Source organism: Carassius auratus, chromosome 30, assembly GCF_003368295.1.
Source record: "Carassius auratus strain Wakin chromosome 30, ASM336829v1, whole genome shotgun sequence".
Lineage (NCBI taxonomy): Eukaryota > Metazoa > Chordata > Actinopteri > Cypriniformes > Cyprinidae > Carassius > Carassius auratus.
Genome location: NC_039272.1, coordinates 18,109,374 through 18,136,361, shown reverse-complemented (window position 1 = coordinate 18,136,361; position 26,988 = coordinate 18,109,374). Strand labels below are relative to the sequence as shown.

At 36.7% G+C, this 26,988-nt stretch overlaps 1 protein-coding gene and 1 long non-coding RNA gene across 2 annotated transcripts; one reads left to right on the top strand and one right to left on the bottom strand.

Annotated features, from left to right (window-relative positions):
- Positions 1-10,803: 10,803 nt before the first annotated feature.
- LOC113049482 (adhesion G-protein coupled receptor G5-like) lies at positions 10,804-25,422 on the top strand. Its single transcript, XM_026211870.1, has 14 exons — positions 10,804-11,164; positions 15,583-15,668; positions 15,880-16,323; positions 16,486-16,534; positions 21,775-21,889; positions 21,997-22,116; positions 22,220-22,330; positions 22,658-22,700; positions 22,791-22,894; positions 23,366-23,484; positions 23,618-23,877; positions 23,995-24,109; positions 24,192-24,466; positions 24,678-25,422. The coding sequence occupies exons 2-14, from the start codon at positions 15,602-15,604 to the stop codon at positions 24,800-24,802; spliced, it is 1,947 nt and encodes a 648-aa protein (XP_026067655.1). The 5' UTR covers positions 10,804-11,164; positions 15,583-15,601; the 3' UTR covers positions 24,803-25,422.
- On the bottom strand, positions 16,925-20,643 carry LOC113049483 (uncharacterized). The gene is made up of 4 exons (XR_003276611.1): positions 20,250-20,643; positions 19,125-19,165; positions 18,918-19,032; positions 16,925-17,560 (listed from the first exon to the last, which is right to left on the bottom strand). It is a non-coding gene; the product is annotated as an uncharacterized LOC113049483 (long non-coding RNA).
- Positions 25,423-26,988: the final 1,566 nt, after the last annotated feature.

The window sequence follows — 26,988 nt, the reverse complement described above, 5'->3', positions numbered from 1 at the left end:
AATTAATGACTATTTTTGTTTGAAAATTACATTTTGAAAACTATAACTAGATTTTGTTGTCTTATAATTTTTGAAAACTATGAATAACAAAAAGTTACACTGACTGAACTCACTTGTAAATTCAGCTTGTCTAAGCATGTTTAGTTTCCCACTCACAGAGGAAAACTTGTGTGATGAGGCAATTAAGCAGTGTTGCCAACTTAGCAATTTTGTTGCTAAATTTAGCAACTTTTCAGACTACCCTAGCAACTTTTTTCCCAAAAGCCCCTAGCAACAAATTTAGCTTTTATTTTATTTATTTGGCGACTTTTATCAACTTTTGATAAGTGACTCAAAATTACACAAAAAGAGGAAACCAAAGATGCCTAGCAGCACAACACATGAACTACTATTTGCAATTGTTCAATTTAATAATAATTGAATAATTGTTCATTTATTATACACTTTGTAAGTAGCTTCTACCTGCGTTTGTTGATCAGTTAGTACTTTCTAAGAAAAATTGAAAAGATACTAGTAATTTTCCAGGACATTATCCATTATCACCCTGTAATGCGAAAACACAATGTGTAATTTAAAATGCAGGTTAAAAAAAATCAATACAGAAAATAATTTCATTTTAACATAGTAGATTATGTCCTATTTTTACAGACTTTTCTTAGAGTGTAGCACACTAACTAACTACTTGTACACTGCTTAAAGCATAATTGTTGTAAAGGTGTAGTATTACTAGTTTACTAGCTATTTACAAATTGAAAAAAAATAAAAATTTTAATAAATAAAAAATGTGTTATTGTTCAATAATTCAATGAATTTAAAAATACAGTCATTTATATTTTAATATTATATTATGCATATTATTTTACAGACATCTAAATGAACGTATATAATTATTATTATTTTTTTCTGAGATTTGATGTCATGATACAATTTTGCGTCATGTTTTAATTTGTTAGTTTCCCTATTATTATTATTTCAGAGTGTTATGAACTTATGTGGTCTATCATGCAGATAGCAAAAGGTGATGATGTTCATAATGATGCGACGGCAGCCATAGTGCGCCAGAACGCCCACCACACACCAGCTTACTGGTGGGGAGAAGACAGAGTGATGAAGCCAATCAGCATTGTGGTCTGGTGGTGGCAAATGTTTTTCTTTGCCTGTGCTTCAGTCTTACCAGTACACTGGCAAATACTGGAAATGAAACCGTTTATAAGATAACAGGAAGGCTTCTGCACTATTCCCTGCTCAGCACCCTCTGCTGGATGACTGTGGAAATGTTTCACACATTCTTTTCAGTTTGCTGTGAATCAAGCTCAAATCTTCCTTCATGGGTCTTTTATATGGCAGGCTTGGGTGAGTTAGTTAAAGCATAAATTGTACTCAGAACCCATTCAAAAATAGCTATATTTTCTCAAATTTACTTTGAGGTAATTTATTGTTGTTTTAGGTATCCCAGATCTACTAGTTTGAAGATTGTTTTCTATAGGTGTTATTTATGGCTTAAGGAAGATCTTGCCAAGTGAAGATGTCAGCAGTCTATATATTACTTTGTAATATGTAACCATGCAGTATTATATACCTTAGTTGCTGGATGCTGGATGCTGCCAGAAGCCCCCTCTTCCTCTTTTGCATTATCAATTCCTTTCTTGGTGAGATTTTTTTTTTTTTACATTGCCGATACTACACTATTGCTGCTTACTTAAAGTTATAAAAGAAATATCAAATCCTGGCCTTGTCAATGCATTTATGTCAGTTTGACATAGTATATAATTTATAACAGTAAGCTGTGGTACCAGTATATTTTTCTTTGTTTGATCGTTTCAAAGCTTGCATGTAATTCATTAGGTTTCTGTTAGATGTAGACAATGCATGCATACAGTTTAGTGATTATAATATACTAATAATCAATATTTCTGTATACAAACAGGAGTTTTACATATGCTGCGATACTATGCCCTCAAAAAATGAAAAAGATATGTGAATTGAGTTTGTATGGGGGCAGTAGAGGATCTGTTATGTTGTGTTATTTGGACCATTGACACTAACTAATTGAGATTGTAGATAGAATGTCAATGGTTCATTTGAGAGATAAGTGGCGGTAATGCACTTGTAAGTCTGTAATCCACCGTAAAGCAAGAAGAAGAAGAATGAATAATTACTATAATACTGATTTCTCACTAGAATTAACATCAAATGTGCAAAAGGTAAGTCAGACCTATACATTTACACACAAACTGACCACCAAACGCAACTTTCAGATGCCATCTTTTTTTTTAGCTCTACCATCACGGAATGGAATGCACAGGATTGCGGGATATCAAAGGCAGCGAAGGATACATCTACATCAAAATTCCATCTGAAGAAGGTATCTCCTGAGACAGGAAGTAAGAAAGAAGTCGGATTAAAAATGTGCCTTGATGCCTTCATGCCTTGAAATGCGTCCTCCAATGTCAGCTTTTCACATGTATGTAAGATACGTTAGTAAGCACAATCTGCCATTCGTTCATTGATTGCGGAAATCGTGTCGCCTTATGGGTAATATCAAATTCTTCTGTAGATTTATAGCATTTCACCTAAGCATTGCGAATCACACATATGGCTTTGTTCTTGGTTCTCATCAACAGTATCTCCGCCCATGATAAGCGCTGAATGAATGACAGGCTTTTTCCTCTGTTACCATAGACATAAATACCTATGGTTGTGACATCGCACAATGTAAATAAGGGTGACATCTTCTTCTTTCAGGTTTAAAGACGGTTGGCAACTCATCAAGGATGACATCTAGTGTAGAAGAGTAATGATAAGATTCACCTTAATCAGATCTTGTTTTAAATGTGGGCTGAATTAAATAATGGGAAAGATGAATTTGTGGCTTTTGAGAATCGATATCGAATCAACGCCATTTCAAAAAACGATAAATCCCCCCCAAAAAATTTGCCCAGCCCTATTAATCACACACACACATATACAAACATGAAGTGAGAAAAAGTTACGTTAAGTTAAAAGAATGAATGAATGAATGTTGAAACAGAATATTATGTCTTTCTCTGCATCTTCAAGGGAGTTGAACTGGAATGTTTTCATCTAATGTTTACCAAAATTAAATTTTGACTAATTTATGTGCTATCTTTTTCATCTGTGTTTCCTTCCTCGCTGTAAGCATTTAAACTGCTTCAGTAATCACAGTTTAAATATATGGGTGGGTTAGAACTAGACATTTGATAGTAGTTACATAATCCTTAAAGCTGTAGAACACTTCACCCAACCCATGACTTCAGGGTCTTCAGAACAGAATTTCAAGTGTGGCTCTACTTCAGTTCTATGTTGACAATGTAAATTTGCTTATATGTATGCAGTCAAATGTTATTTTTCATTTATTTGATGCAGAGGACTCGCAGTTGTAAAATCAGATTAAGGCCACCCTGGCAACTTTCTCTCTAAGCTATTAATAAACCAGAATAATTCCCCACTTACAGCGCTGGCAGCCCCAGAATTGACCACAAACCCCACGGGACCACCTTTAAACAGCATGTCACTAGTCAATCAAATAACCATGGTGACAGTAGAATGAACAATTCCCAGATGCAATCACAAGCTGAGAGCAGCTGATTCAGTCTTTGAATGAATTTTAATAATGCAGGGGTGAGGGTCCATCTGTTTGGGGGATGTTGTTGGTAAATCCATCTGTCAGTTGACTGGCTAACCGACCGCTGACTGTAATGGTGCAGACATCATGCGATCACTGCTGCTGAACCGACACCACAATGACATACAAAATCCTCCTGACTTACCACAGCAGGGTGAGGGACATAGAAAATAAACATAAAGCTATAATAGTTAAAAAAATAAAGGAAGTAGAAATTAAGAAATATAGAAGAAAATAAAGCATGAAGCTACAGCATCATTAGTGTTGTGACTCAGTGGCAGGGAGTGAATAATGTTTTAGATAATATAATCATATGTATGTATGTATGTATGTATACATTTTTATCATTTAAGTTATTTAGTTACATACTGTAAGATTATTATGTAATACAAAAATACTTCATATTTTAAAAAGTTCAGAGAATATTTTTATGAGAATTAAAAATGACAATCTTTGCAACTGTCTTGAGTATGAAGCTTATTATAGTATATACAGGATTCCCACGGGTCCTTGAAATCTTTGAAAGTTTTTGAATCTGAAAAAAATATTCAAGGTTCAAAGTTTTTGAAAATAAACATACTGTACATTGATGCAGGTCCTTGAAAATGCTTGAATTTATTTTGTGCAAGAAGTTTTCAGCCATCTCTCTCCTCAACCCGTGAATCAGTCAAATCTGACTCCTGCAGCTCGTGTTGAATGCAGGGTGGCCAAGTCCGCATTTTTTTTCTCCTATGGCTACTTTTAAACTGTTAATGGGATGATTTTCCCCATGGGTTAAAGGTTTAAAATGTTGTTTAATTAAATTTGACTTAAAGCTTGTATTGAAACATTTTGCATTCTGCCGATAAAACTGTTCTAGAAGGAGGGCCACTGGTAGGAAGCTTTTTAGCTGTTTATGATCAGTATGAATAACAGTTACTGTAAAATATGTATTTTAGGTACGGAAATTACATTTTCAGTTTAGATATTTGGGATTTGTTCATTGCACTACTTTGGACATTACATGAACCACCAACCAACTACACCCCAGCCCCCTGCCCCGCCCACACCCACTGTCCCCTTTTTGGAAAACTAAAATATGGTCACCCTACATGGCATTCATGCATTCACAAAACTACTAGGACGGTACCTCTATGTTTCACAGACACACCTGGAAATTTATGTTGAATTGCTTTGCTTGTTAAGATAATGTAAACCCATGAGGCAAGAAAAAATTCTGGTCACATGAGCCTAAGCTCTTTTCAATAAAATCCATTCAAAAATTAATATCAGGTCATTTTATAATAACAGTATAGGATGTACTGAATATTCTTCAGTTTTATGCAAAACAGAAATACAACAAATATATCAGATCTCTGTCATATGGCCAAAAAATGAATACAGAAAATAAGCTTTTTTGCATAGTTGTATTTGACACATGAAAACTGTAACAATGCATCTTACAAGATAACACAATGTAACCTCGCTTTCACTTGAATCCCCAAGTGAACTTTATATTTAATCCTCTGTTTAAAATGTAAAAAATGACATAAAATATAATTTACATACCATTTTATATATATATATATATATATATATATATATATATATATATATATATATATATATATATATATATATATATATATATATATAATGTTTGGAGCTTATTTTTATTTTTTTAATAGAGAATTAAATATCAAATATTTTAAGAGAAGACCAACCCCATATGTTCATAATTCATTTTACAAATATTACATATTTCAGAGAGAAATAAAAAATGATGGTTCAACTGGCTTACACTTATTTATACAACAATATTGGAATATAGTCTACTCTACTCAAACACATTCTGAACAGGACTCAGGAGTGTAGAATATTAAAGCAGGTTTGTGGTTGTTTAAGCAAAACAACCTCATGTTCAGAACAGGAACATAGATATTAAATGTTTCAGAGTCCACAAATAATGACTGTTTGGTGTACACTAAAAATAAAGGTACTTAAAAGGTTCTTTACAGCAATGCCATAGAAGAACCATTCAGTTAAAGGTTCTTTAAAGAACCATCTTTTTCTAACCCATTTATAATATGAAGAGAGCTGTGAAGAGTGCAGCTGGCAACTAGGGAAATACCTGGTGACAGCCTTGAGAGACAGCTGGCAGGAGGCAAAGACCCCAATGGGCCTTCCCCAAGTTATCTCCCTGTGGTAGGAGGGACCTGGCATTATCAGTGTATAGATCCCACCCACTTTTGGCTACAAAAAGCTCTAAGAAGAAAAAACCCCAGAGTCAGCAAGAGCGTGGGATGATGATGACTCACTGATAGACTACATGGCTTTTTGACCCAGTAATGAAACAGACAATGAGAATGATGATCAGCAAGACACCTGAGATGACAACACCTACTTCAGGAATTAAACTCCAGAGCTGTAGTTGCGGCTTGACCAAGGAAACAACATATGCATGCCTAAGAAGATACCAAGGCCTAAAAAAGTGCTTGCGGAAGATGAGGAGCCAAGCAAAGTGGTACCCCCAAAAGGCCAACCAGCAACAGTGTACATCCGGGAATAAGATCCAGGGGCGAAAACCACAAGTCAGATGACCAAAATCCTGTGAGAAAAAGGAGTGGGAGACAATTGACAGAGACATCAGCAACCTCCTGAGACAACTAAACTGCAGTCAAGAAGCTGGAGCGAACGGGAGACTTGATTTACAATTATGGTGCAGAGCGTTTTGGGACAGCAGAAAATAGGAAGAAACCATCATCCACCCGATGAAGTTCAGGAGACAGCAGGAGATAGAACGGCTAGTCAAGGAGAGAAGTCTGTGGAGCGAAGTGGAAAGAATTGTATGTCAGGCAAGAGCTGGGTCCTCTCCTGGGCCCAATAGAGTCCCATACCGACTGTATAAGAACTCACCAGAGATATTGTGCTTTCAATCGAGGTTGATGAAGGTGGGGTGGCAGAAACAAGTAATTCCAACTGCATGGAGGAGGGCAGGAGGTATCCCAATCCCCAAGGAAAATAACTCTGTGGACATCAGCCAGTTCCGCCAAATCAGCATCTTAAATGTTGAAGGCAAAATCTTCTTCAGTGTAATGGCTCATAGGCTGGCAATCTACTTGGAAAAGAACCACTTAATTGATACCACAGTGCAGAAAGCATGGATTCCAGGGTTCTCTGGTTGCTTAGAGCATACAAACATGACATGGAATCAAATCCAATTGACAATTTATGATTGTACCACAGCATGGCAACAAGTCGAAATGGGAATAATGGCAGGATACACTATCTCACCTCTAGCTTTTGCAATGGAGCTTATCATCCGTGCCTCTCGGTGGGTGGTAGGAGGGCAGAAGCTCAAATCTGGACTTCGTCTCCCTCCCATCAGAGCCTACATGGATGATGTGACCATCCTCACTACTACAAAGGCTTGTGCTAGGCAGCTGATAAACAAGCTGTAGGAGACCATTCAGTGGGCCCAGATGGAAATAAAGCTTAGAAAGTCCAGGAGTATTTCAGTCATCAAGGGGAAGCTGTCGGAACATCAGTTTTATGTCAGCAAGGAGCCTATACCAACAGTGACAGAGAAGCCAGTTAAGAGTCTTGGAAGATGGTACCATGCCACCCTCAAGGACTCAGGGCAAGTGGACCAGCTAAGGCAGGAAACCATGTGTGGCCTGGAGAGTATCAACAAGACCATGCTCCCTGGCAGGCTGAAGTTGTGGTGCCTTCAGTTTGGACCACTACCCAGACTGATGTGGCCTCTAACCATCTATGAGGTTCCAATCTCAAAGGTAGAAAAAACTTGAGAGGTTGTTTAGCTCATTCGCCAAAAAGTGGCTGGGAATTCCCAGATGCTTTACTAATATCGGGCTGTATGGAAGAAGCATCATGGAGATTCCTATCTCAAGCCTTGCAGAAGAGTTTAAATGCTTTAAAGTAAGAATGGAGATGACATGAGTCCCATCACCCATGTGTTTCCCAAACAGCTTCTATCATGGTGACTGGAAGAAAATGGAACCCAACTGCAGCTATTCACCAGGTGAAGTCAGACCAAAGGCACAGAGACATCATTGGTATTGTGCAACAGGGAATAGGAGGGCTCGGTCTTGGAGAGAGTAAACCATCGTGGCATGGGGCACCTCCAACTTAGCGCTGACAGCTGGTTGTCGAGGAGGTACGTCGGCAAGAACAGGCAACAAGGTGTGCAAAGGCTGCCTCACAAGCCAAACAATGAAAGCGGATGAGATGGGAGGAAGTTGAGAGGAGAAAGTTCTCTTGGAGGGAGCTGATGAGTATGGAAGCATTTCACATCAGCACAATCCTGCGTGCTATGTTTGACATCTTGCCTTCCCCCTCAAACCTCAACCAGTGGTACGGAGAAGACCCGACATGCCCCCTCTGTCCCCTCAGACTAGACTTTGTGCTCTGCTCCTTCTCACTCCACATTGTGTACATCATAGAGCTTTCCGTTCCATGGGAGGCTGCTGTAGAGGAGGCATTTAAGCTCAAGAGACTTAAGTACACTGAACTGGCAGCTGAGGCTGATCAACGCGAATGGAAAGCCAATGTTTGCCTAGTGGAAACTGGCTGCAGAGGTTTCGTGGGCAAGTCAACCAATGCTTAAGGAATTGGGTGTGCAAGGCCAAACTCTATGCCAAACCATAAAAGCCCTCTCAGGTGCAGCAGAAGAAGCAAATTGATGGCTATGGGTGAAAAGGAGAGAATCTGCCTAGGCCCCTAATTACATTGGCAATGTAAGGGTGAAAGCAGAGGGTGGCACACCTGGGACGATGAGCACTCTGGAGGTGTCATGGGCTTATCATTGAAACGCCCGAGAAGGAGGGTGCCCACCTGATGACCCAATGAAGCAAAAAAAAATTAAGAATAAAAAATCTCCCCTTTCTCACTCAACCAGACCCGTAGCCATTACAGCGAGGAAACCCCTCCTATGGATGCATCGTTACCACTCATACCTCAGGTTGTTTAAATAGGGGATTGTTTCACCTAGTCCTAAAACATAACTGAAGAACCTTCCTTCGCCACAAAGAACCTTATGTAAAACAGAAACGTTCTTTAGATGTTATAGGTTCTTTGGAACCATTTAGAACCATTTAGAAAAATAAAAGGTTATTATATGGTATTGTGAAGCACATTTATGTTTAAGAGTGTACGAGAAGAGTTATTTCGATTATTCAGTTCAGAAGCATTTTTGGGTGTGCTTGAACCTGTTTTCATTTTTGTGTCTGTGTTTATCTATGAGTGCAAAACCCTTTCATGCTGGTATCCTTAATCTCTCTTTATAAACATCAATTTGGAGTTCCCCCAGCCTGTGAGATCACCATGGATTTACACAGCAGGAGTCAGCACTGCTTCACAACGGCTGAGAGAGGCAACAAAAGAGCAGAACTACTGCCTTTGTTGGCTGGTTGCCGTTTCACTATATACCATATGCACTTGCTGCCATCTGTTTCTTGTAGCTTTAAACTATGCCAAAATACAAGTAAGCTTCATAGAATGACCTAATGTACCAAAAGTGTTTGTCTATGACTATGCATGAGAGGTAGAATATCTCTCTGAGGTATGCATGAACTGCTGTATTTCTCAGAGGCAGAGCCATGTTGTGAAAAATTCTGTGACAGAGGCCCCTGATACCATCGTAAAGCAGTGGTCTGTTCAACATTGGTGCTGTTGTGACCTTAAACTCCAATAAAATGGACAACTTTGCAAACAAGATGCATAGTAAGATGCTTAAGAGAAAGACTAGAGCTGTGTGAAAAGTCTCTTCTTTTTTTCATCCCACGTACAAGTTCAGACAAATGCGGCAGTGGCAATCTGAAACCTCACTGAAAGGAGTTTATGTCCTCTTGGGGAACAAGTTACACATTGTCTATAGCTTAACCATGCATGTTAAATACTGAAAGGGAAATTCTTAGTTCATTTCAGGAGGTGGTGGCCAGTTTACAGCTTTTAGTCATGTATAAATACATAATTTGGAATTAAAAACAAATAGTCTATGACTAATATGGGTCAACAGGGAGGGTATTTTTTTTTTCATTTTACATTTTGTGCTACACTTTATCAAGATGTCTATGTCTATGAGTTATGAACATTTATGTATTGCAAACTATCTTTTTTTTTTTAAGTGCAGAAATGTTTCTTAACCATCAAATTAGCATATTAGAAGGATTTCTGAAAAATGTGGTGACCTTGAAGAATGGAGTTATGACTGTTTCAGAAAAAAAGTATCCTCTAGGATTATATTACTTTTAAAATACATTGAAATAGGAAATACTTGTTTCGTAATAATATTTCACAATATATTTTTTTTTACTATAGTGACTCTGATAAGAGACTTCTTTCAAAAACAAAGAAACCTTACCGACCCATTTTTTTTTTACATATTATAACTGAAATATATATATATATATATATATAAATATTTCGACAGTGTTTATAAAGGCCAAGGTCTGACAAAGGCTTTTTGTTTCTCCAGAAGACTGATGTTGAAAGATGTGTATATATATGTATGCATGTAGCCAATGTATGTATACTTTCTGCTGTATTTCAGTAAAGATATATCACTGGCCTATATATTACTTCTAACTCCGGCAATGAGATGTATCAAACAAAATCAAACATGCTGTAAATGTCTGACTATTTATGGTCTTTCAACATCAGTCTTCTGGAGAAACAAAAAGCCTTTGTCAGACCTTGGCCTTTAAAAACACTGTCGAAATAGCAGCTGAGACGCACAGGAAGCCAGGTGCTCCAACTGATCAACAGAAAGCACACACACACACACACACACACACTGAGTATAGCACTCCCTCCCCTACATGTCCACTACCTAGCAATGCAATCTTATCGGTATCTTGGACATTATGGCTTTATTGTAGGGATTAATTTGTAACAAATTCCGAGGCACCAGAGGTTGTCCTTAAAAGGACATGTTTCCAATACTAAGAAAATACTTGTTTTGCATTTGTTTGTTCTTTTTCTTAGCTTTTTTGTTTATCATACAAAAATAAATCCTGACTGTTTAAACTCAATCCTGGCATCCCTCCTCCCATAACATATTGTAGCCCACCTGGCCTTAAATTTCTACAGAAGCTTGCTTTACGTTTACGATTTCAGTCGCATCATCGTTATACAACAGTTTCTAAACAAATATTGTCATGCTGTCATGTAACCGCCTCTGGTGCGGTAGTGTTTCTTGGATCTCGTCGTAGTGGTTAAGTCTACCTCCGCTTTCTGCATGACTAACTAACATGATAATGTGACACTACTAGCGCCTTCAGTTCAGTAACACGCTCTGAGAGAATGAGTCACTGCGCGCGGACTCGCTGAGTGCCAGTCACTTGCGTTTTTTTGCTCTTCCACTCGTTTTATTTTACACGTGTATTGACGGGTTCTGTCTCACCGGGAACATTATCGCAAAATAAACAGCCACTGTTTACGCGACAGTTTTCCGACAACCAGGCGAGTGTTTTGTGTACGGGAGCAATATAGCAAGTGTTCTGCGTTCGTCTATGAACGGTAAGTCAATTTCTTCATGTTTGCGAATATGTTACACGATATGATGTCAGATCACTCGGTCTTTAAGAAAGGTGTTAGTGTAAATTTGATGTTTTCATACATTTGGACTTGGATATCTTATACCGATAACAAAATATGCTTGTGAATATAATTTTGAAAGAATGTAAAGAGGTTTTACTATTTTTATATGTTTTTACAACTGAAGCAACAACAAGTTGTTGAAGTATTAATTTCACAAAAATTGAGTGTTTATAAAGCAATATATGAATCCACTGAACATTTGTTTTATCAAACCCATAGGTAGCCTATAGCTGTTGTGACAACTAGCCCCGCTCTCCCTTCATTCCTTTGTATTGTCATAAATGGACACGGTTTTTGTATTTGCACTAATAGAATAAACTATCAAATGGCTAAAATGTGTAAAAATTATGTCAGATAACCAAGTGGATGAGCTTCATGTAACACTTAACATGCTATAACCTTTAATAGGATTAGATTAACAGCACACACTCCAGCCTTTTTAAGAGAAACATGCAGTTTTTCTGTTTTCCGCATGCATTTCTCTCAATTGTTTTGCTGTACTCTAAAAAAAAATTAGAAAACATTTTTTTTAAGGTAATTTGTTGCAAACAATTTATTAGAGCTATATTTAATAAAAAAGTTTCTTTATTTAAATGTAGCTTAAATAAATTGTTTGCAACCACTTCCCTAAAAAAATGTTAGTAAATTCAGTGAATCATTTTTTCACTGTAATATATGAGACAAGAAGCTCCTTGGGGAAATTGGAGCGCAGGTGGAGCAGCAGCAGCCACATATTTACTCCGAGGCTATGAACAAATCAAAGACACACTGAGACTGTGTGCTTTAGTGAAACCTTCAACAATCCTGTATCCCCCCCACCCCCTTCGGTCAGTGCACCTCAATAGAAAGGAATGCTTCCTTTATGCCTTCTATATAACTGACTGAGAAGATTGAGCCTTTGCCTACTACTGACATACTGACTTCATTTTTGCATATTAGAGGGCACAATGCAAATGCAAACTGAATTTAGAGGAACTGGTAGCTATTAAGCATATAACCACCAAATATAACCACAACTGTGTGTTTAAATGCTTATTAAATTGCAATCAGACTTGTTTTACTTGTAACTTCTCTTCACGTCTAGTAAAATGTTGGTTTTCCTGTCTGAACCATGGTGGTTGACCTGCTCAACTAAATGTCAAAGAGGTTTTTTTGGTTTAATGCAACTTATCTTCAATGTGATCACCACTGAATTATTGAAAGACCTTTGCCCTCAGTCCCTGCTACTTGTCAGTTCAGCTCAGAATGAAGCGAGCTGAAAGGCCTCTCGCTTTTTTGTCTGGCACTGATGTCACAAAGGAAAAGCACAATAGATTGACCTAGTTCATCTCAAAGTTCACATTCTTGTTCTGTGCGAGTTGTTAGCTTTTCTAGACACAACACTGGTCATGGAAATGCTCTAGAAATGCAAGTCTTCACTTGGGTAGGACTTCAAAACATGTTGAATCTCATGTTTAGATTTTATCAGCGCAAGAACAAGTTGCATTGCATTGTTTAATCAACACAGTAGTTATTTTATGGAGCAGAGGCTCATGAGTTTGTGACCCAATTTTCCAGTTATTATAATTAAAAGATGAAGTGTTATATGATGATTGCTGTAGGAAATAACATAGCAAGGGCGAGAAAATGTTATGAATTTGAGCAAAGATTCCTTTATATGCACAGCTTAAAACTGGCAATGTGCCTCCTTTGAATTAATGGACTTCACCAGCTCTTTTCAGTGGTGCTTGGAGAGAAAAGGGACATTCTTTGACTGCTGTGAGGTCCTCATAGCTGGAACAATGGCAGTGGGAGAGAGTGCCAGAAAGGGCGGAGGCATAGACGCACCCTTCTCAAACATAGAATGGAGGAACTGGGTACTCTTAGTAGTAGTGAGTTGCTTGCTCTGTTAAAACCCCATAGTCATCATCTTTATACACAATTTCGATGTTTAATTTTCGTTTCCCATTTCAGTGAAGCACATCATACACATATTCGGTAAAAACGATCATAATTTTAGAAGACACAATCTAAGTGGACATTTCATTTGATTGGAAAAAATAATGTAAAATACTGTTAAATGTAAGAACAAGTAATCTTATCATTTACAGTGGAAAAAGTCAAGCCGCATTCCCATAATTCTTTGTTTAGCAGCTCAGATTTTATGATTTTTCATTGAAATAATTGTATTTCTTCTTATTTTTTTCCATTCTTATCAATTATGTACATTTAGCATATCCCATTTTAGCATTTTAATATTTTTTGTTTATAAATTTGTTTTATTTTCATTGCTTGTATTTTTTCAATGTTTGGTTTTTGCTTGTAAAGCACTTTGAATTCCATTGGATATGTTTAAAAGATACTATCCATAAAAAATAAATAATAATAATAATTAATTAATTATTGATTTGATTGATTATTAGTGTGCATCCACGTAGTTTGCTCATCTGCATTGGAGGAACATGTTGTTGGGTCTTGCTAGTATCCGGTGACCAGTGTGGGTGGAAAAACTATGAAACCAAATGAATAACCACAACATAGGAATTAAGATGGCAGCTGCTGCTTTGAAGGTTGTTTTGTTATAAGGTTTAGGTGTTTTTTTTTTTTTTTTAAAGGAATCCCTTTCAAAAAGGGTGTCAAAACTGAGCATATTTTCCAATTGATCTAAATTGCATATTAACATTTCATTTAGAAATAGACAACTTCCCTTAAACCCAAGAATATTTGTTGCGACAGTGTTAGTATAGGCTACCTTTGTGTCAAAACGCTTTCAGAAATGTCTCACACATATTTCTGACACTATATGCAATAGACATTTTAACAGATATTTTGCAGCTTTTGTCAAAATGTTTGTATTTTGTGAGCTCGGTCTGGTGAAAGGAAGTATGTATGTGCATGTTTGCTGTTTAGATGTTATCATTGCTCTATCCACACAGCTGCATTGCTCGACATTGTTTTAACAACACAGCAGTTATTTTATGTTAGTATCTCTTGTATCTCACCTATGTGTCTCTTACACTTCATGTTATGCAGACATGCAATTTCATTATAGTTGTGTCTTTCTAGAACACATCTTATTATAGAAGCAGCGGTGTTAAAGCACATTAAGTTGTTTCATCTTCAGACCAAATTGAGGAGCTGGGGGCGTTGCGTTTTGCATAATGCTTGCCACAACAGGCTGATGCATGTTTGTGCTCGAAAATGCAGGAAAGCCACAGTGGTGTCTTATCTTTACGGTGTGCAATATTCTCCTACAGTTTCATTTCGACTAGTTTGGCTCATATCTCTGACAGATGTAAAGGTCAACGCGCAGAAAAGCAAAACGGCAGATCTTTGCTACATATGTGAGAACTAATTGAAGTGTTGAAGCACTGGCCCTGTGTTACCCACAGAAAGCTTAAACCTATTTGTGAAATCGGCGTAGTGCACTGTTTAAAAAAATAGTTTCACCAAAACGGAAAATTTGCATCTCCAAGATGAGTTTCTTCATCGGAACAGATCGGGAGAAATTTAGCATTATGTCACTTTCTCACAAATGAATCTTCTGCAGTGAATGGGTGCCGTCAGAGTGAGAGTCCAAACAGCTGATGAAAACATCACAATAATCCACAAGCAATCCACACAACTCCAATCTATCATTTAACATCGTGTCAAGTGAAAAGCTTGCATGTGTGTAAGAAAATATCAAGGGTTTCTGTCATCAAAGTGAGAAAGAAACTTCAGCTGTTAACACTCAAATTTGAAGAAGAGACTTGGGGATCTGTTTTGTACCTCAATGCCTGTGCTGACTCAGGTCCAAAAAAAAACCACACCATTCAACATCTGACTCATCCACTGTCACTGGCTGGGACTGAAAGTGTGTTATGATTCATCTTATAGGAGATCTGAGACATGCTCTTTGTCTTGAGGACTGCATTGCTAAAAAAAAAAAAAAAAGTTTGTGACAAAGATGGCATCATATCTGTGTGCTGCACTGAATATGTCCATTTGCATTATCATCTCAATAGTCCCTTTGTCACAGGATAAAGTCTGTTCTCATTGATAAGAGATGGCAGTTGTAGCCTAGCATGCATCAGAATGTATTTTTACCCCTGCATGTATGTGTTCTCATTGATAAGGGCCCAGGAATAGATGTGTTAGATGGCTGCCTCTTTATCACAAGAATAGTGAGCTAATGAGAAGGTTTTTGTTCCATAGATAAAGCAGATGTGTCTTTTACTTATTAAATGAGGTGGTAAGTGGAAGTAACAGACAAGATATTGATAACTTGATTTCCAATTCATATGGGTTGCTGTAGTATGGCTCTACTGAGGCATGCCATTATGTGTATCTTTAACTGAGTTCTCTCTTGCTTTCAGGCATCATCTCTGAGCTACAATGGAGCAGAATCCAAAGTCTGTAAGAATGTGGATAATCATCTGCCTTCTGTTTATTTTGGGTCAAGGTAAGGTTCATCAGGTTATTACTGATGAAGTGAAATGTATTGGCCGCCCATTGTTATTAGTATCTTGTTTAATGAATCTATTTTTATAATGAAAATGCATACTTGATAAATGCATAAATGTGATAGTTCGGATAGTTTGTTATAAATATCTTTAGAATTCTTAGTTTGCAGCTTAACATTTATATATTTAATTTTACTTTATTTTGTTCAGCAATGGAGAATGACAGAGACTTTAAGATGTGTGGAATATGGCGCCATGGCAACGCATCCCGAAATCTGAAATATGATTTGAAAACAGGCTGTAAAGAAATTGAGATTTCAGCCAACGAGAGTACACTCTCAATTCAAGGCAGTATCACAGCCATGTGTACCCGATCTTCATCCATTCCTCTAATATCAAGTCCTCTTCAAAATCAAAGTCATTTCTGTGTGTTGTGGGAGCCGCTGCTGGACCTGCTGATAGTGCAGGTGAATGGAACCAATCACACTCTGTGTGAATCACATGGCCTTCAAGGAAAGTGCTGCACTGACCTCTCACAAGGGAAACACACACGTGCTGCTTTGTATGGTATTGTAAAAGGCAGCACCCATGGTGATATCATCATATATGATGCCATGGAAGTATATCGTTTTCGAGGAGATACAATCAACTGCAGTAAGAAACTTTAATATGTAAAATTTGTTATCTTAAAATTTGTAGAATATTTGACCTACAGGTCAAAAGGTTACACTAACTGAGCTCACTTGTGAGTTTCACATTTCTGAGCATGTAAGTAGTTTTAGTTTCAATATATTTCTTCTGTTTTCCCACTTACAGAGGAGAAATTCTGTGATGAGGCAAGTCAGAAGCACAGTGGAGCAAACATGTGAGAAAATCATCATTTTATTTTGGTTTGGTAGTTTCACTATTATTTTAAAGTCTTGTGAACTGATGCAGTCTATCATGCAGATAGCAAAAGGTGATGTTGTGCACACTGTAAAAAAAAATCCCGTAAAAAAACGGTAAAATTCCGGCAGCTGGGGTGCCGGAAAATTACCGTTAAATAACGTGCACATTAAGTAACAGTAATTTTCCGTAATTCAAAAATACAGTTTTTTGCTGTAATTTTACATATTTTCTGTATTTTCTTCAGCTTTTAATGTTTGATAAGATGTTTTACATAAATATTGTGGAAAGTTAATAAGAAAAAAACCATTAAATTATCATAAAGTTTGAACACTGCTTTAATTCAAATAATCAGCCGTAAGTGCAAAAATGTGTTTTAATAATTTATTGACCAATCTGCAAGAATATACAAATAGTTTGTTCAGGACTGCAATTTACTAATATTCTTTGTACAAAACTGCAACAATATACCAGTATAGAGATTATAGCTAAACTGCAACAATATTCCAATAAAAAAATAAGCCCAAAAGTTTAAATTAGATCACAACTGCAACCACATACAATTCAGTTTTTTTTCATAACTGCAACAGTATATATATATATATATATATATATATATTTAATAACTGCAACAACACACAAAAGAATTGTTCAAAACTGCAACAATATAGCAAATTGGTAAACAAATAAAAAATAAGAATTAATTTGTCCTTAAAACTGAACCACCTGTGAACAGATTAATTCATCTTGACAACAGATGATGCATTAAAAAAAAAAAAAATCAACCATGAAAGCAAATAATCAGCAAGTATTTAAGTCTTTGACACTGTCAAGAATTTCTGCTAGGCAATGTAGGAAGATCTGACACTCCAAGTTTAACTCCATCCTTTCAAAGTCCGCAATCTTGTTAATCAGTGAAAGAACCTTTGGACTGACTGCTGATTTCTTTCTCGATGTGGTCTTCTCCACTTTCGATCCCTTCTCGGGGTTCATCTTAAAAAGGAATCTGTTGAGTAAAAAAAACATATTTAGTAATAAAACATGGACTGTACCATATGCTGTGAATATATTTAAAATAAAAGCAGAACAATAAGAACTTGTAAAGGGCATGCTTGTGGTGGATGTTGTGAAGAAGTATGTGAGAGGTAGTTGTGTGTGAGGCAGACTAAGAAGGTTGTGACAATGTAAGAGAGTGTGTTGTGTGAGGATGAGAGTGTGAGGATGCATGTAGGGCTGCACAATTAACCACATGCAGTTGTCAGATGCATTTGCAGATGAATCGCATTAGATTATGAACAGGATACTGCATAGCTTGTCAGTGAACTACAGCTCTGTTTATTAAATGTTGCTTAATTTGAAAACAGGTGATGGATATTTACTACTAATCACAGGACCGACTTTAATGACGAGACACGCCTGAAAAACGCATGTGATTAATTATGCAGCCCTAGAAGGTTGTGTGGGGATGCGTGTGAGAGTATGTTAGTGTGTGTGAGAGTGTGTGTGACTGTCTATGTGAGAATGTTTGGATGTTTGTATAAGGAAGTGTGTGTGAGAGGATGCGTGTGTGAGAGTGTGTGAGTGTAAGGATGCATTTGTAAGAATATGTGAAAGTGTATAACTGTGTGTGAAGATGCGTGTGAGAGTGTGTGTGTGTGAGAGAGAGAATGTGTGTGAGGTTGCATGTGTAACTGTCTATGTTAGAGTGTGTGGATGTTTGTATTAGAATGTGTGTGAGAGTGTGTGTGAGGATGCGTGTGTGAGAGTGTGTGAGTGTAAGGATGCATTTGTTAGAGTATGTGAAACTGTGTAACTGTGTGTGTGATGATGCGTGTGAGAGTGTGTGTATGAGTGAGGAAACGTTTCTGAGAGTGTGTGTATCTGAGAGTATGTAAGTGTGAGGATGCATTTGAGAGAGTGAGTGTGTGTGTGTGTGTGTGTGTGTGTGAGGATGCATGTGTGCAAATGTGGACGTGAGTGTGCGAGTGTGAAGATGCATTTGTGAGTGTGTGTATGTGAGAGTGTGTCAGTTTGAGGATGTGTGTGTGACCGTGTGTATATGTGAGAGTGTGAGGATGCATATGTGACATTGAGTGTGTGTGTGAGAATGCATGTGAGAGAATGTGTATGTGAGTGTGAGGATGTGTGTGTGTGACTGCGTGTATGTGAGTGTCTGTGTGTGTGAGTAGGCATGTGTGACTGTGTGTGGGTGCGTGTGTGACTGTGTGTGAGAGTGTGTGTGTTAGAGTGAGTGTATGTAAGGATGCGTAATTCAGTGTGTGTTGAAAAAGTGTGAGTGTGTGTGAGAACACACGTGTGAGTGTGATATGTGTGAGAGTGAGTGTATGAGTGTGTGTTTTTACCTTTGCACAATCTCTTGCGTTTCTCCTTGGTTTCCTGGGTATGAAATGTTCAAGCAGTTGTATGAAGCAAACATCAGAGCGTTGCAGAAGATGGTGATGTGGTCGTTAACTATGACTGGGTGAACAGAAAACATAAAGTTCATAAACCATAAACACCACAACTATTACAAGTGTAATATGTGAACATCTTTGCATTTTGCAACTCACCCTTTCATGTTGACCATGGTTTTAGCACTCACTGAACTTATCTGTAAGGAGAAAAAAAGCATGTAAATGTGAAATTTTAAGGAAATCTACAAAAATACAAAGAAATATATTGATAAATGTTTTATATCTATGGTTCTGAACCTTATCTGCGCCACCTGTTCATCCCTATCAGTGAGTCTATCAATAATCCCTATAAGCTATAACAGTCTTTAATTATAGAAGGGTGATTAAAACAGAAGTTGTGAAACTTTTTTCCCTAGGCGTAGATTACAAGATTACAAGGTTATATGAATTCTCAGATGACACACTGCAGACATTGTTTTTTCATTCACAATTTTAACTGGTCAATGGTTTCACCAGCTTTTTGAAACACTTTTAATATTTTAAATATTTGCTTAACCGATAGACAGATATAAAGGGTAACCAACAGAAATAATTTATTAAAAAGTGATTAAATACTGACTGTAACGATATTTCAGACCCTCAATAAGACTATATCTGGAAGTAAAAGAGTAAAACATGCAGACAAATTAAAGTAGTTAAGTGAATTTCATTATACAAGCGTAATAACCAGTGCTTGAAGAGGGAGAAATGCAGACGAACATAACGTTTCAAATCGCGCGTCACTTTAAGCGCTGGTCCTAATGAGTCTGTTTCTAAATTCAGAATTTTCATCCAATCTCGCCTCGAAAAATATGATTTTTTTTTTTTTTTTTTTGCTTTTAGACGACGCCTACTATTATGTATATCAAAACTGATTAAAAACACTGCATTATGCGTCGAAGTTCGGTAAAGTTGGCAACATCTACATATTCGAACTTAACATTAACTGAGCTAACTGTTAAATTTATGAGTTCTTAAACCACAAATGATAATAATATTTAATAACAGTATCGTAGACAACCAGCTAACGACTTTCCTTAAAGTAAGCCTGTTTTTCCCTCAGGGACAAAATAACATTAGAAGTTAACGTTACCCACACTTAACGACTAACGGCACTGGTCAGCGCCGAAGTTTGAAATACTGGTTTAACGATTCAAAAAGGTAAACATTCTAAGTTTTAGAACTCATATATAGTAGAAATAGCATTTAGTAATGACCAAAATGAGAAAACATGAACTTTACCTGCTTATTTTCGCCTCAGATTGAAGATTGACCGTGAAACTGAAGGTCGAGTTATTCCTTCTGCGCGCGCAGCAGCTCCACTGCGTGCTTGGAGGAGAATGTGTCCTTGCGCTAGGGCGGGAATTCCTTCAGTTCGAATATTACATTTTTTATTTTTTTTAATTTTAATATCAGCATATTATTATATTATTATATCAAATTATGAAACGGTACTATGAGAATAAATCCGTAATAAAACACCAAACTGAGCAGAACTATTTTGACAAGCGGAAGAAGATGTGGTCAGTTGACAGTACTTTGGAAATACGATTCTTTCGAGAAGGATTTTTCAACAAACCTGTTCAAAAAAGGATTAACCTGCTCTTTTATGCAAACACGCAATGTAGGCTACATATACAACATATTATATCAATAGTAGTAATAATAATAATAATAATAATAATAATGAACGTTAACTTTTGTACAGTTGTTATTTATATTTTTAATCTATTAAAAAATATGGCATTATATTATTAATGCCACACACACACGTACACACACACACACATACTGCACATACTACATATAAATATAGCGCATTATGTGAAATAAATCTTCAAAAATATTTTTGGGACGTTATGCACATTGACATGTTTTTCATGTGATTTTACATAAGATATGTAAATTTACAGTCTCTTTCTGTAATTTTACAATTTTAAACTGTATTTCAAAATTACGTGGAAAAAACTGTAAAATAAAACAGTAAAATTCCGTAAAATTACAGTTTTTTTTTACAGTGCATGCCTGTAAAGAGCCCAATCAGGCCATGCTTAAGTATGAGTGAAAAGCAGAGGTTGAGTTGCAAACAGGAAACTGAACCCTTGACTACAATGCCTTACAAACTTTTGCTCACTTTTTATGCATGGACTGCCAAGTGTTTTGTTGAATTTTTAATACATTACACATCTTCAACATTTTATTTACTGTATATATGCCCCCATGTATTGTGCATGTTCATTTGATATGCTGAGTCATCTTAATAATTGTATGCATAAGCTATTTAAGAAATAGGTGTGTACATATTGTGTGGTTACAAAAGAGGTGTTTACTGTGGTTTTTATTATAACCATAATGCATACACACCCTTCACAACCCTACTATAAATAAGTAGTTTTTTTCTCTGAATGAAAAAGGTAGTAGTATTGTGGTGCAGTTTGTGTATTTACGGTTACTGTATATATAAATATGACATGTAATTTTACATGACGTGTATTTCTGAAGTAGAAAGAAGACTTCAGGGTTTTAGGTTTTGTATTTGTCACATACACCGTTATATACAGAATACAACTTGCAGTGAAATGTAAAACCTGGTAAGCTAGTCAGATCTATTGCATTAAATATAGAAATATTAGCTGGTATGCCTAATATGTTACAAAAATATTTGATCATGTTCGAAAGTTTAAGAATAACTTTTTTTAAATCACTTTTTTAACATTCATGAATGTGTTGATCATGTCTAAATGCATTTGTCTGTGTGTGTTTGCAGGATAGAGGAAGTGGTGATGAAATCCAATAAAACAGGTCATGTGGATCTACCTTGTGCTGAGAGCACAATCATTGAGATGAAAGAGGGTTTCACAGGACTCAATTTCACTCTGACAGTAAATATCACTGACCTTTTAGAAGCACAAAGTTCAAATAACCGAATAATTGAGTCACAGGAAGGTCTCTTTCCAGCATCTGAATAAAAATATATGTTGTATTCCAGACTCAAACTGTAGCACCAAACATGACACCCTCCGTTTATCTTCCTTCCTGTCTGAAATCCCAATCAAGAAACACATCCAAAGTGGTGTGTACTTACTTCCAAAAAAAGACCTTGTTCCAGGTATGACAATATTTGTCAAGCAGACATGATTATTTAGCTTATATTAGCCTACCAACATACACAGCAGTGTACAGTATGACATAACAGTATATGTGTTGTGTAGAGGGGCTCATATGATCTTCTGGGTGGCGTAGTTGGACTCTCTGTGGAGAACGAGATCATCAAAAACCTCCCAGAACCTGTCAGAATCAGGTTCCATCACTCTGCTATCCCAGTACGTCTTTTTGAGCATGTTTCTGGGTTTTTTATACCATATTTGTTGTGATATTAAAAGGCTATTTTTAATTTGTTTAAGCTTAACATCAAGCTCACATCATTTTTTACTGAGTAGACTAAATATATGCCATTTTATTAACTCTGACATGACAAGGCTGATGAGGTGAAGCGGGATAAAAATCTAATTGCTGATGTTGTTTTTGAAATTAAAATCATTAACTCATACAGATTAGCAATGGTAAATCTGTACTGTATGTGCTGAGCCACTCTCTTTGAACTGATTGTAGATGCATTTTTCCTAACCTCTTCTATTATCATTTCACAGCCAAACCATTCTAGAAGCTGTGTTTCATGGGACACAAGACGAGGTGCGCTCAAGTTCATAGACACATCACTACAAATGTTTCAATGCTAGCTGAAGCACAATTTCTGACTGTTCTGTTAATGTGTCTCTGCAGATAATGAAGTGACCTGGAGATATGACGGCTGTGATACTGTTAAAATCCACGACACAGAGACCGAATGTTGCTGTAATCATCTCACATACTTTGCTATTCTTGTGGTGAGTGGCAGCATTAGTTTAGTTATTGCTGGTAATATTTATCACTGAGAGACAATCTTTATGTATAAAAGGTATTTCTGGAAATGAATGAGAAGTGCTGTATACTGAATGGTACCTGTTGCTAAATAGTATTTAGAAAACAGCATTAGGTGTAAACTCTCTAAAATTAGAGCAATCCCAAATCAATGTATAATCGCAAACATGTTGAAGATTAGCCAATGGGTTGTAGATTTATTAACCGGTAAGCTGTTTTCCTACAAAAGCAGGTTGTGTAGCATAGTTTCAAGATTTCAAGAATAGTGAAACCTCTCCAACAAAATATCCACTAAAAAAGTGCCACCTGGTCCTCTTTCCAGAGTTATACTCTCTCTCTCTCTCTCTCTCTTTCTTTTTTTTTTTTTTTTTGCCAACCTTTTCATAAAACAGCTTTGGTGATACACACCCCTTGTCTCTTTTTCTTTATTGCTTCAGCAAGTGGAACAGAAGGCTACAGTTCGCCATCTACAGACTCTGACGTTCATTACAGCTGTGGGCTGTGCTGTGTCCTTAGTTAGCTGTTTGGTTCTCTTCTACTGGCTCTGTAACCGCAGGTAACTATAACTTCTGTGGCTTGGAATTCAACACCATCACAAAAAATGCTAGTTCAGTGAAAATTCCATTGTGAATCTCACCTGTTTTTTTTCTTTTGTCTTGTTTTGTCTGTTTGTCTCGGTGTTCCAAAAGAGGGAAGAAAACCCAGATCTCACTGGTTCACCGTGGTCTAGTAGTGGCGATATTTCTTCTGTGCTTGTTTTTCATTCTTACTGGCACACTGGCCAATGTAGGAAATGAAACTGTTTGTAAAATAACAGGATCCCTTCTGCATTATGCGCTGCTGAGCACACTCTGCTGGATGGCCTTGGAAGTGTTTCACACGTTCTTACTCATCCGCAAGGTGTTCACCTCAACTCTCCCGACATGGATATTTTACTTAGTAGGCTTTGGTGAGTGAAAACAACAATTTTAGTAGTTCAAGTTATAAAAATAGCGTTATAAAAACAAGCAGAAGAGTATTTCGTGAATATAAACATTATAATTAATGTTTTTCTTTTCAATTTCAGGTCTTCCGTTTCTGCTGGTCGGTATACTGCTCACGATACAGGATATTTATGACGTGGATATTTATGGCAAAAGGGAGATTGTGCCAAGTGATGATGTCAACAGTACTTACCGCATGTAAGGAGACATATTTAAAGTACTTACGTTTAGATATAACAGCATACGAAAATTATAATAAACTCTGCTCCTGCTTACCCAGGTGCTGGATGTTGGAGAATGAAAAGAGCCTATTGGCTCATTACATCATAAATGTTGGCTTACTTGCTGTTGTGGTGAGCTCTGGAGCCGTCATGCTTTTCCTTGTGGTGAGGGAGATCCGCAACCGGCCTGACTGGAAGAAGATTCATGTGGCTTTTCTCAGTATCTGGGGTCTCACCTGTCTGTTTGGCACGACGTGGGGCCTTGGTTTCCTGGATTTTGGTCCAATGTCAGAGACCATTCTCTTCCTCTTCTGCATTATCAATAGTTTACAAGGTAAGGTTTGTCTTGAATGCACTATCACAAAATACACAAGGTCACATCGAGGCTAGGCTATTGTGTCAACATAAGCCGAGTTCCTGTAGCTCCATATAAAAATAAAACTGCCTTGAGACTTGTTTCCTTTTCTTATCATTTCCTTCAGATATATTGAATTTATATATTCATCATCTTCCATTCTGATGCCATTTCCTTGTGTTCCCACCAGGATTTTTTCTCATGCTGCGATACTATGCTCTTGAACGGATGAAAAAGAAAGATAGGTCACTTTCGGATGGGAGCAGCTCTGGATCTTCAAAGCAGCATATGTTACAGACTCATGAGAAGAGTTAAAACTCTGGTGGTGCTCAAACAGTGTCTTTCTGCCAAATTTCACTTCTTTCAGAGATGTTACCTTGAGAGATTATTCACAAAGGGCGTTTGTAAAAATCCTTTCTCATCCTGCTGGTTAGGGTGTTGAATGTTCCTCAGATGACATTGCACTGATAACGGGTCACAGAGCAACAGGAAGATAAGCATAAATGATCCACCTGTCATAAGCTGTATTTCTGTGTTCGTATTTTTAGTATGAGTATGTTAGTTAGCTCAGCACTTTAGCTTTTTACTACTGTGTAAAACTGCTGTATTCATTGTGAAATGTGAATAGGTGTTCTAGCAAATAACTTTTAATGATGAATAATTACATTTTTGGGACAAAAAGTTGTAAGAAAAGTTGTAAGTTAAAACTGCCCCCCCAAAAAAGTGCATTCCTCATGTATTTTTAGGATAAAAGTAAATGAGCTAAGAAAACTGTGTATTTGTTCTGTTAGAAGCAAGCAAGTTGCACTTTTGTTCGTTTTTCCAAGTTTTGTAATGAAATAGAGTAAAGCACAAACTTTGTTTTGTTTTTAATATTTCTTACTTTGTACGTGTATTTCTGTTGTAATATTATAATATAGAATATATAAAATCAATATTATTGGTGTTTGGTGATTTTTTTTTTCATTTGTTTTTCCACATTTTTGAACATTTTGGCAAAAAGATGGGTAAAAACCCAACATAATACTAATTTAAATAAACTGTATTTATAGCATCATAAAAGTTTAATATAGCACTTTAGCACCAAAAGGGGTTCTGCTTTTCTTTTCTTTTTTTCTTTCCTTTTTTTTAAATTGCCAAAGAACCCTATTTTTTTTTTACTGTTTTGAAACATCTTTTCCAGCAAGTTATTTATTCATAAAATCACTCTTCAAAATGAGAAGAAATTGAATTTGTTTGATCAATTAAAAAGAGAAAATAATTGAAGAGAATTAATAGAGACACTGAAAGAGGACATAAGTAGAAAAGTAAAGTAAAAACACAGGCAACATTTTCTATTTAAAACCCAAGGGATGATAGGGTACAGTGAGGGAAAACACCTTAAGGACTGAGTTTTTCCCCCCCCTGTGAAACCTAAGTTATGCGTCCAGAATAGTTATACTTTTAGTAACGATGAAATCAATTATAAACCAAGAATGAAAAATGTAATGTTTTTATTTTATTAGATTTTAACTTAGAATATTATTAATTTTATTATTTTTTTTATCTATTTATTTTTATTTAAGGGGCGTTTTGTCCCATAGGTTCCGAAAATGTAATTATATTTCCCTTAAATAACCTGTACTCCCTATTGCTGGAAACTACATCACTTACGGTGGAATCTGTTTTTTCACCAGTGTAAGCTTAATTATGGTGAATGGTATTACATCATCTTGTCAATGTACTCCATAGTTACAGCAAAATGGATTGTGACTTTATCTAGTTGTTATTTTGGGAAAATCAGTGGGGATGGGGGCTTTCCCCCACTCTACCCTAAACAACTGAAATAATTAATTACCATCAAACAAACTAAACCACTTAGAACTGTAGCCTTCAAAACAAGAATATGAACTATCTGTGAATCAGAACCTTAAAATGATCATCGGGGAGAGAGAGGCGACCTCTGGTGGCAGGTGTGTGGAGCTGCAGTCTCAGAACCACGTCTGGCGGGAACAGCTGTGAGTCCCTAATCAATCTTCCTACTGGAATTTTGTCTGCTGTTCTTCTACGCAAAAATCCCCAGATTTTCATATGATAGGGACTTTGTGTGAAAGCAATGTTTTTTATTCATTTCACAGACATCCATTGGGATTGAGTCTGGGCTTTGCTGTGGTATTTGATGCATGCTCCAGGAGTCCAGGTCATTGTTGTTGTTGATTTGGAAGATGAACCATCATCCAAGTCCCAGTGCTCTTGTGGACTTCAGCATATTTCCAGCAGGAACTTTCTGTATCCATCCATTATTTATCTTCATGAGTTTCCCAGTCACCTTAACAGATAAAATATCCCCAAAGCGTGATTACACGCCCACCACAATTTATCACAGTCAGAATTCACTTAACTGGCCAAATAAGTTGCATTTAATAATGAATTTGCCATGGTTTTCTGCTCCAACAGTAGACATATAAGGTACTTTTGGTATGACATTAAATAGAACATATAATATCAACATATCACAAAAA

What these genes read in the sequence shown, in the direction of transcription:
- LOC113049482 (XM_026211870.1), top strand. Translation starts at nt 15,602, where the DNA reads ATGGAGCAGAATCCAAAGTCTGTAAGAATGTGGATAATCATCTGCCTT. An exon ending in AAAAAAAGACCTTGTTCCAG is followed by an intron (nt 22,117 to 22,219) that starts GTATGACAATAT and finishes TGTGTTGTGTAG; the next exon opens with AGGGGCTCATATGATCTTCT. An exon ending in ATTTTACTTAGTAGGCTTTG is followed by an intron (nt 23,878 to 23,994) that starts GTGAGTGAAAAC and finishes TTTCAATTTCAG; the next exon opens with GTCTTCCGTTTCTGCTGGTC.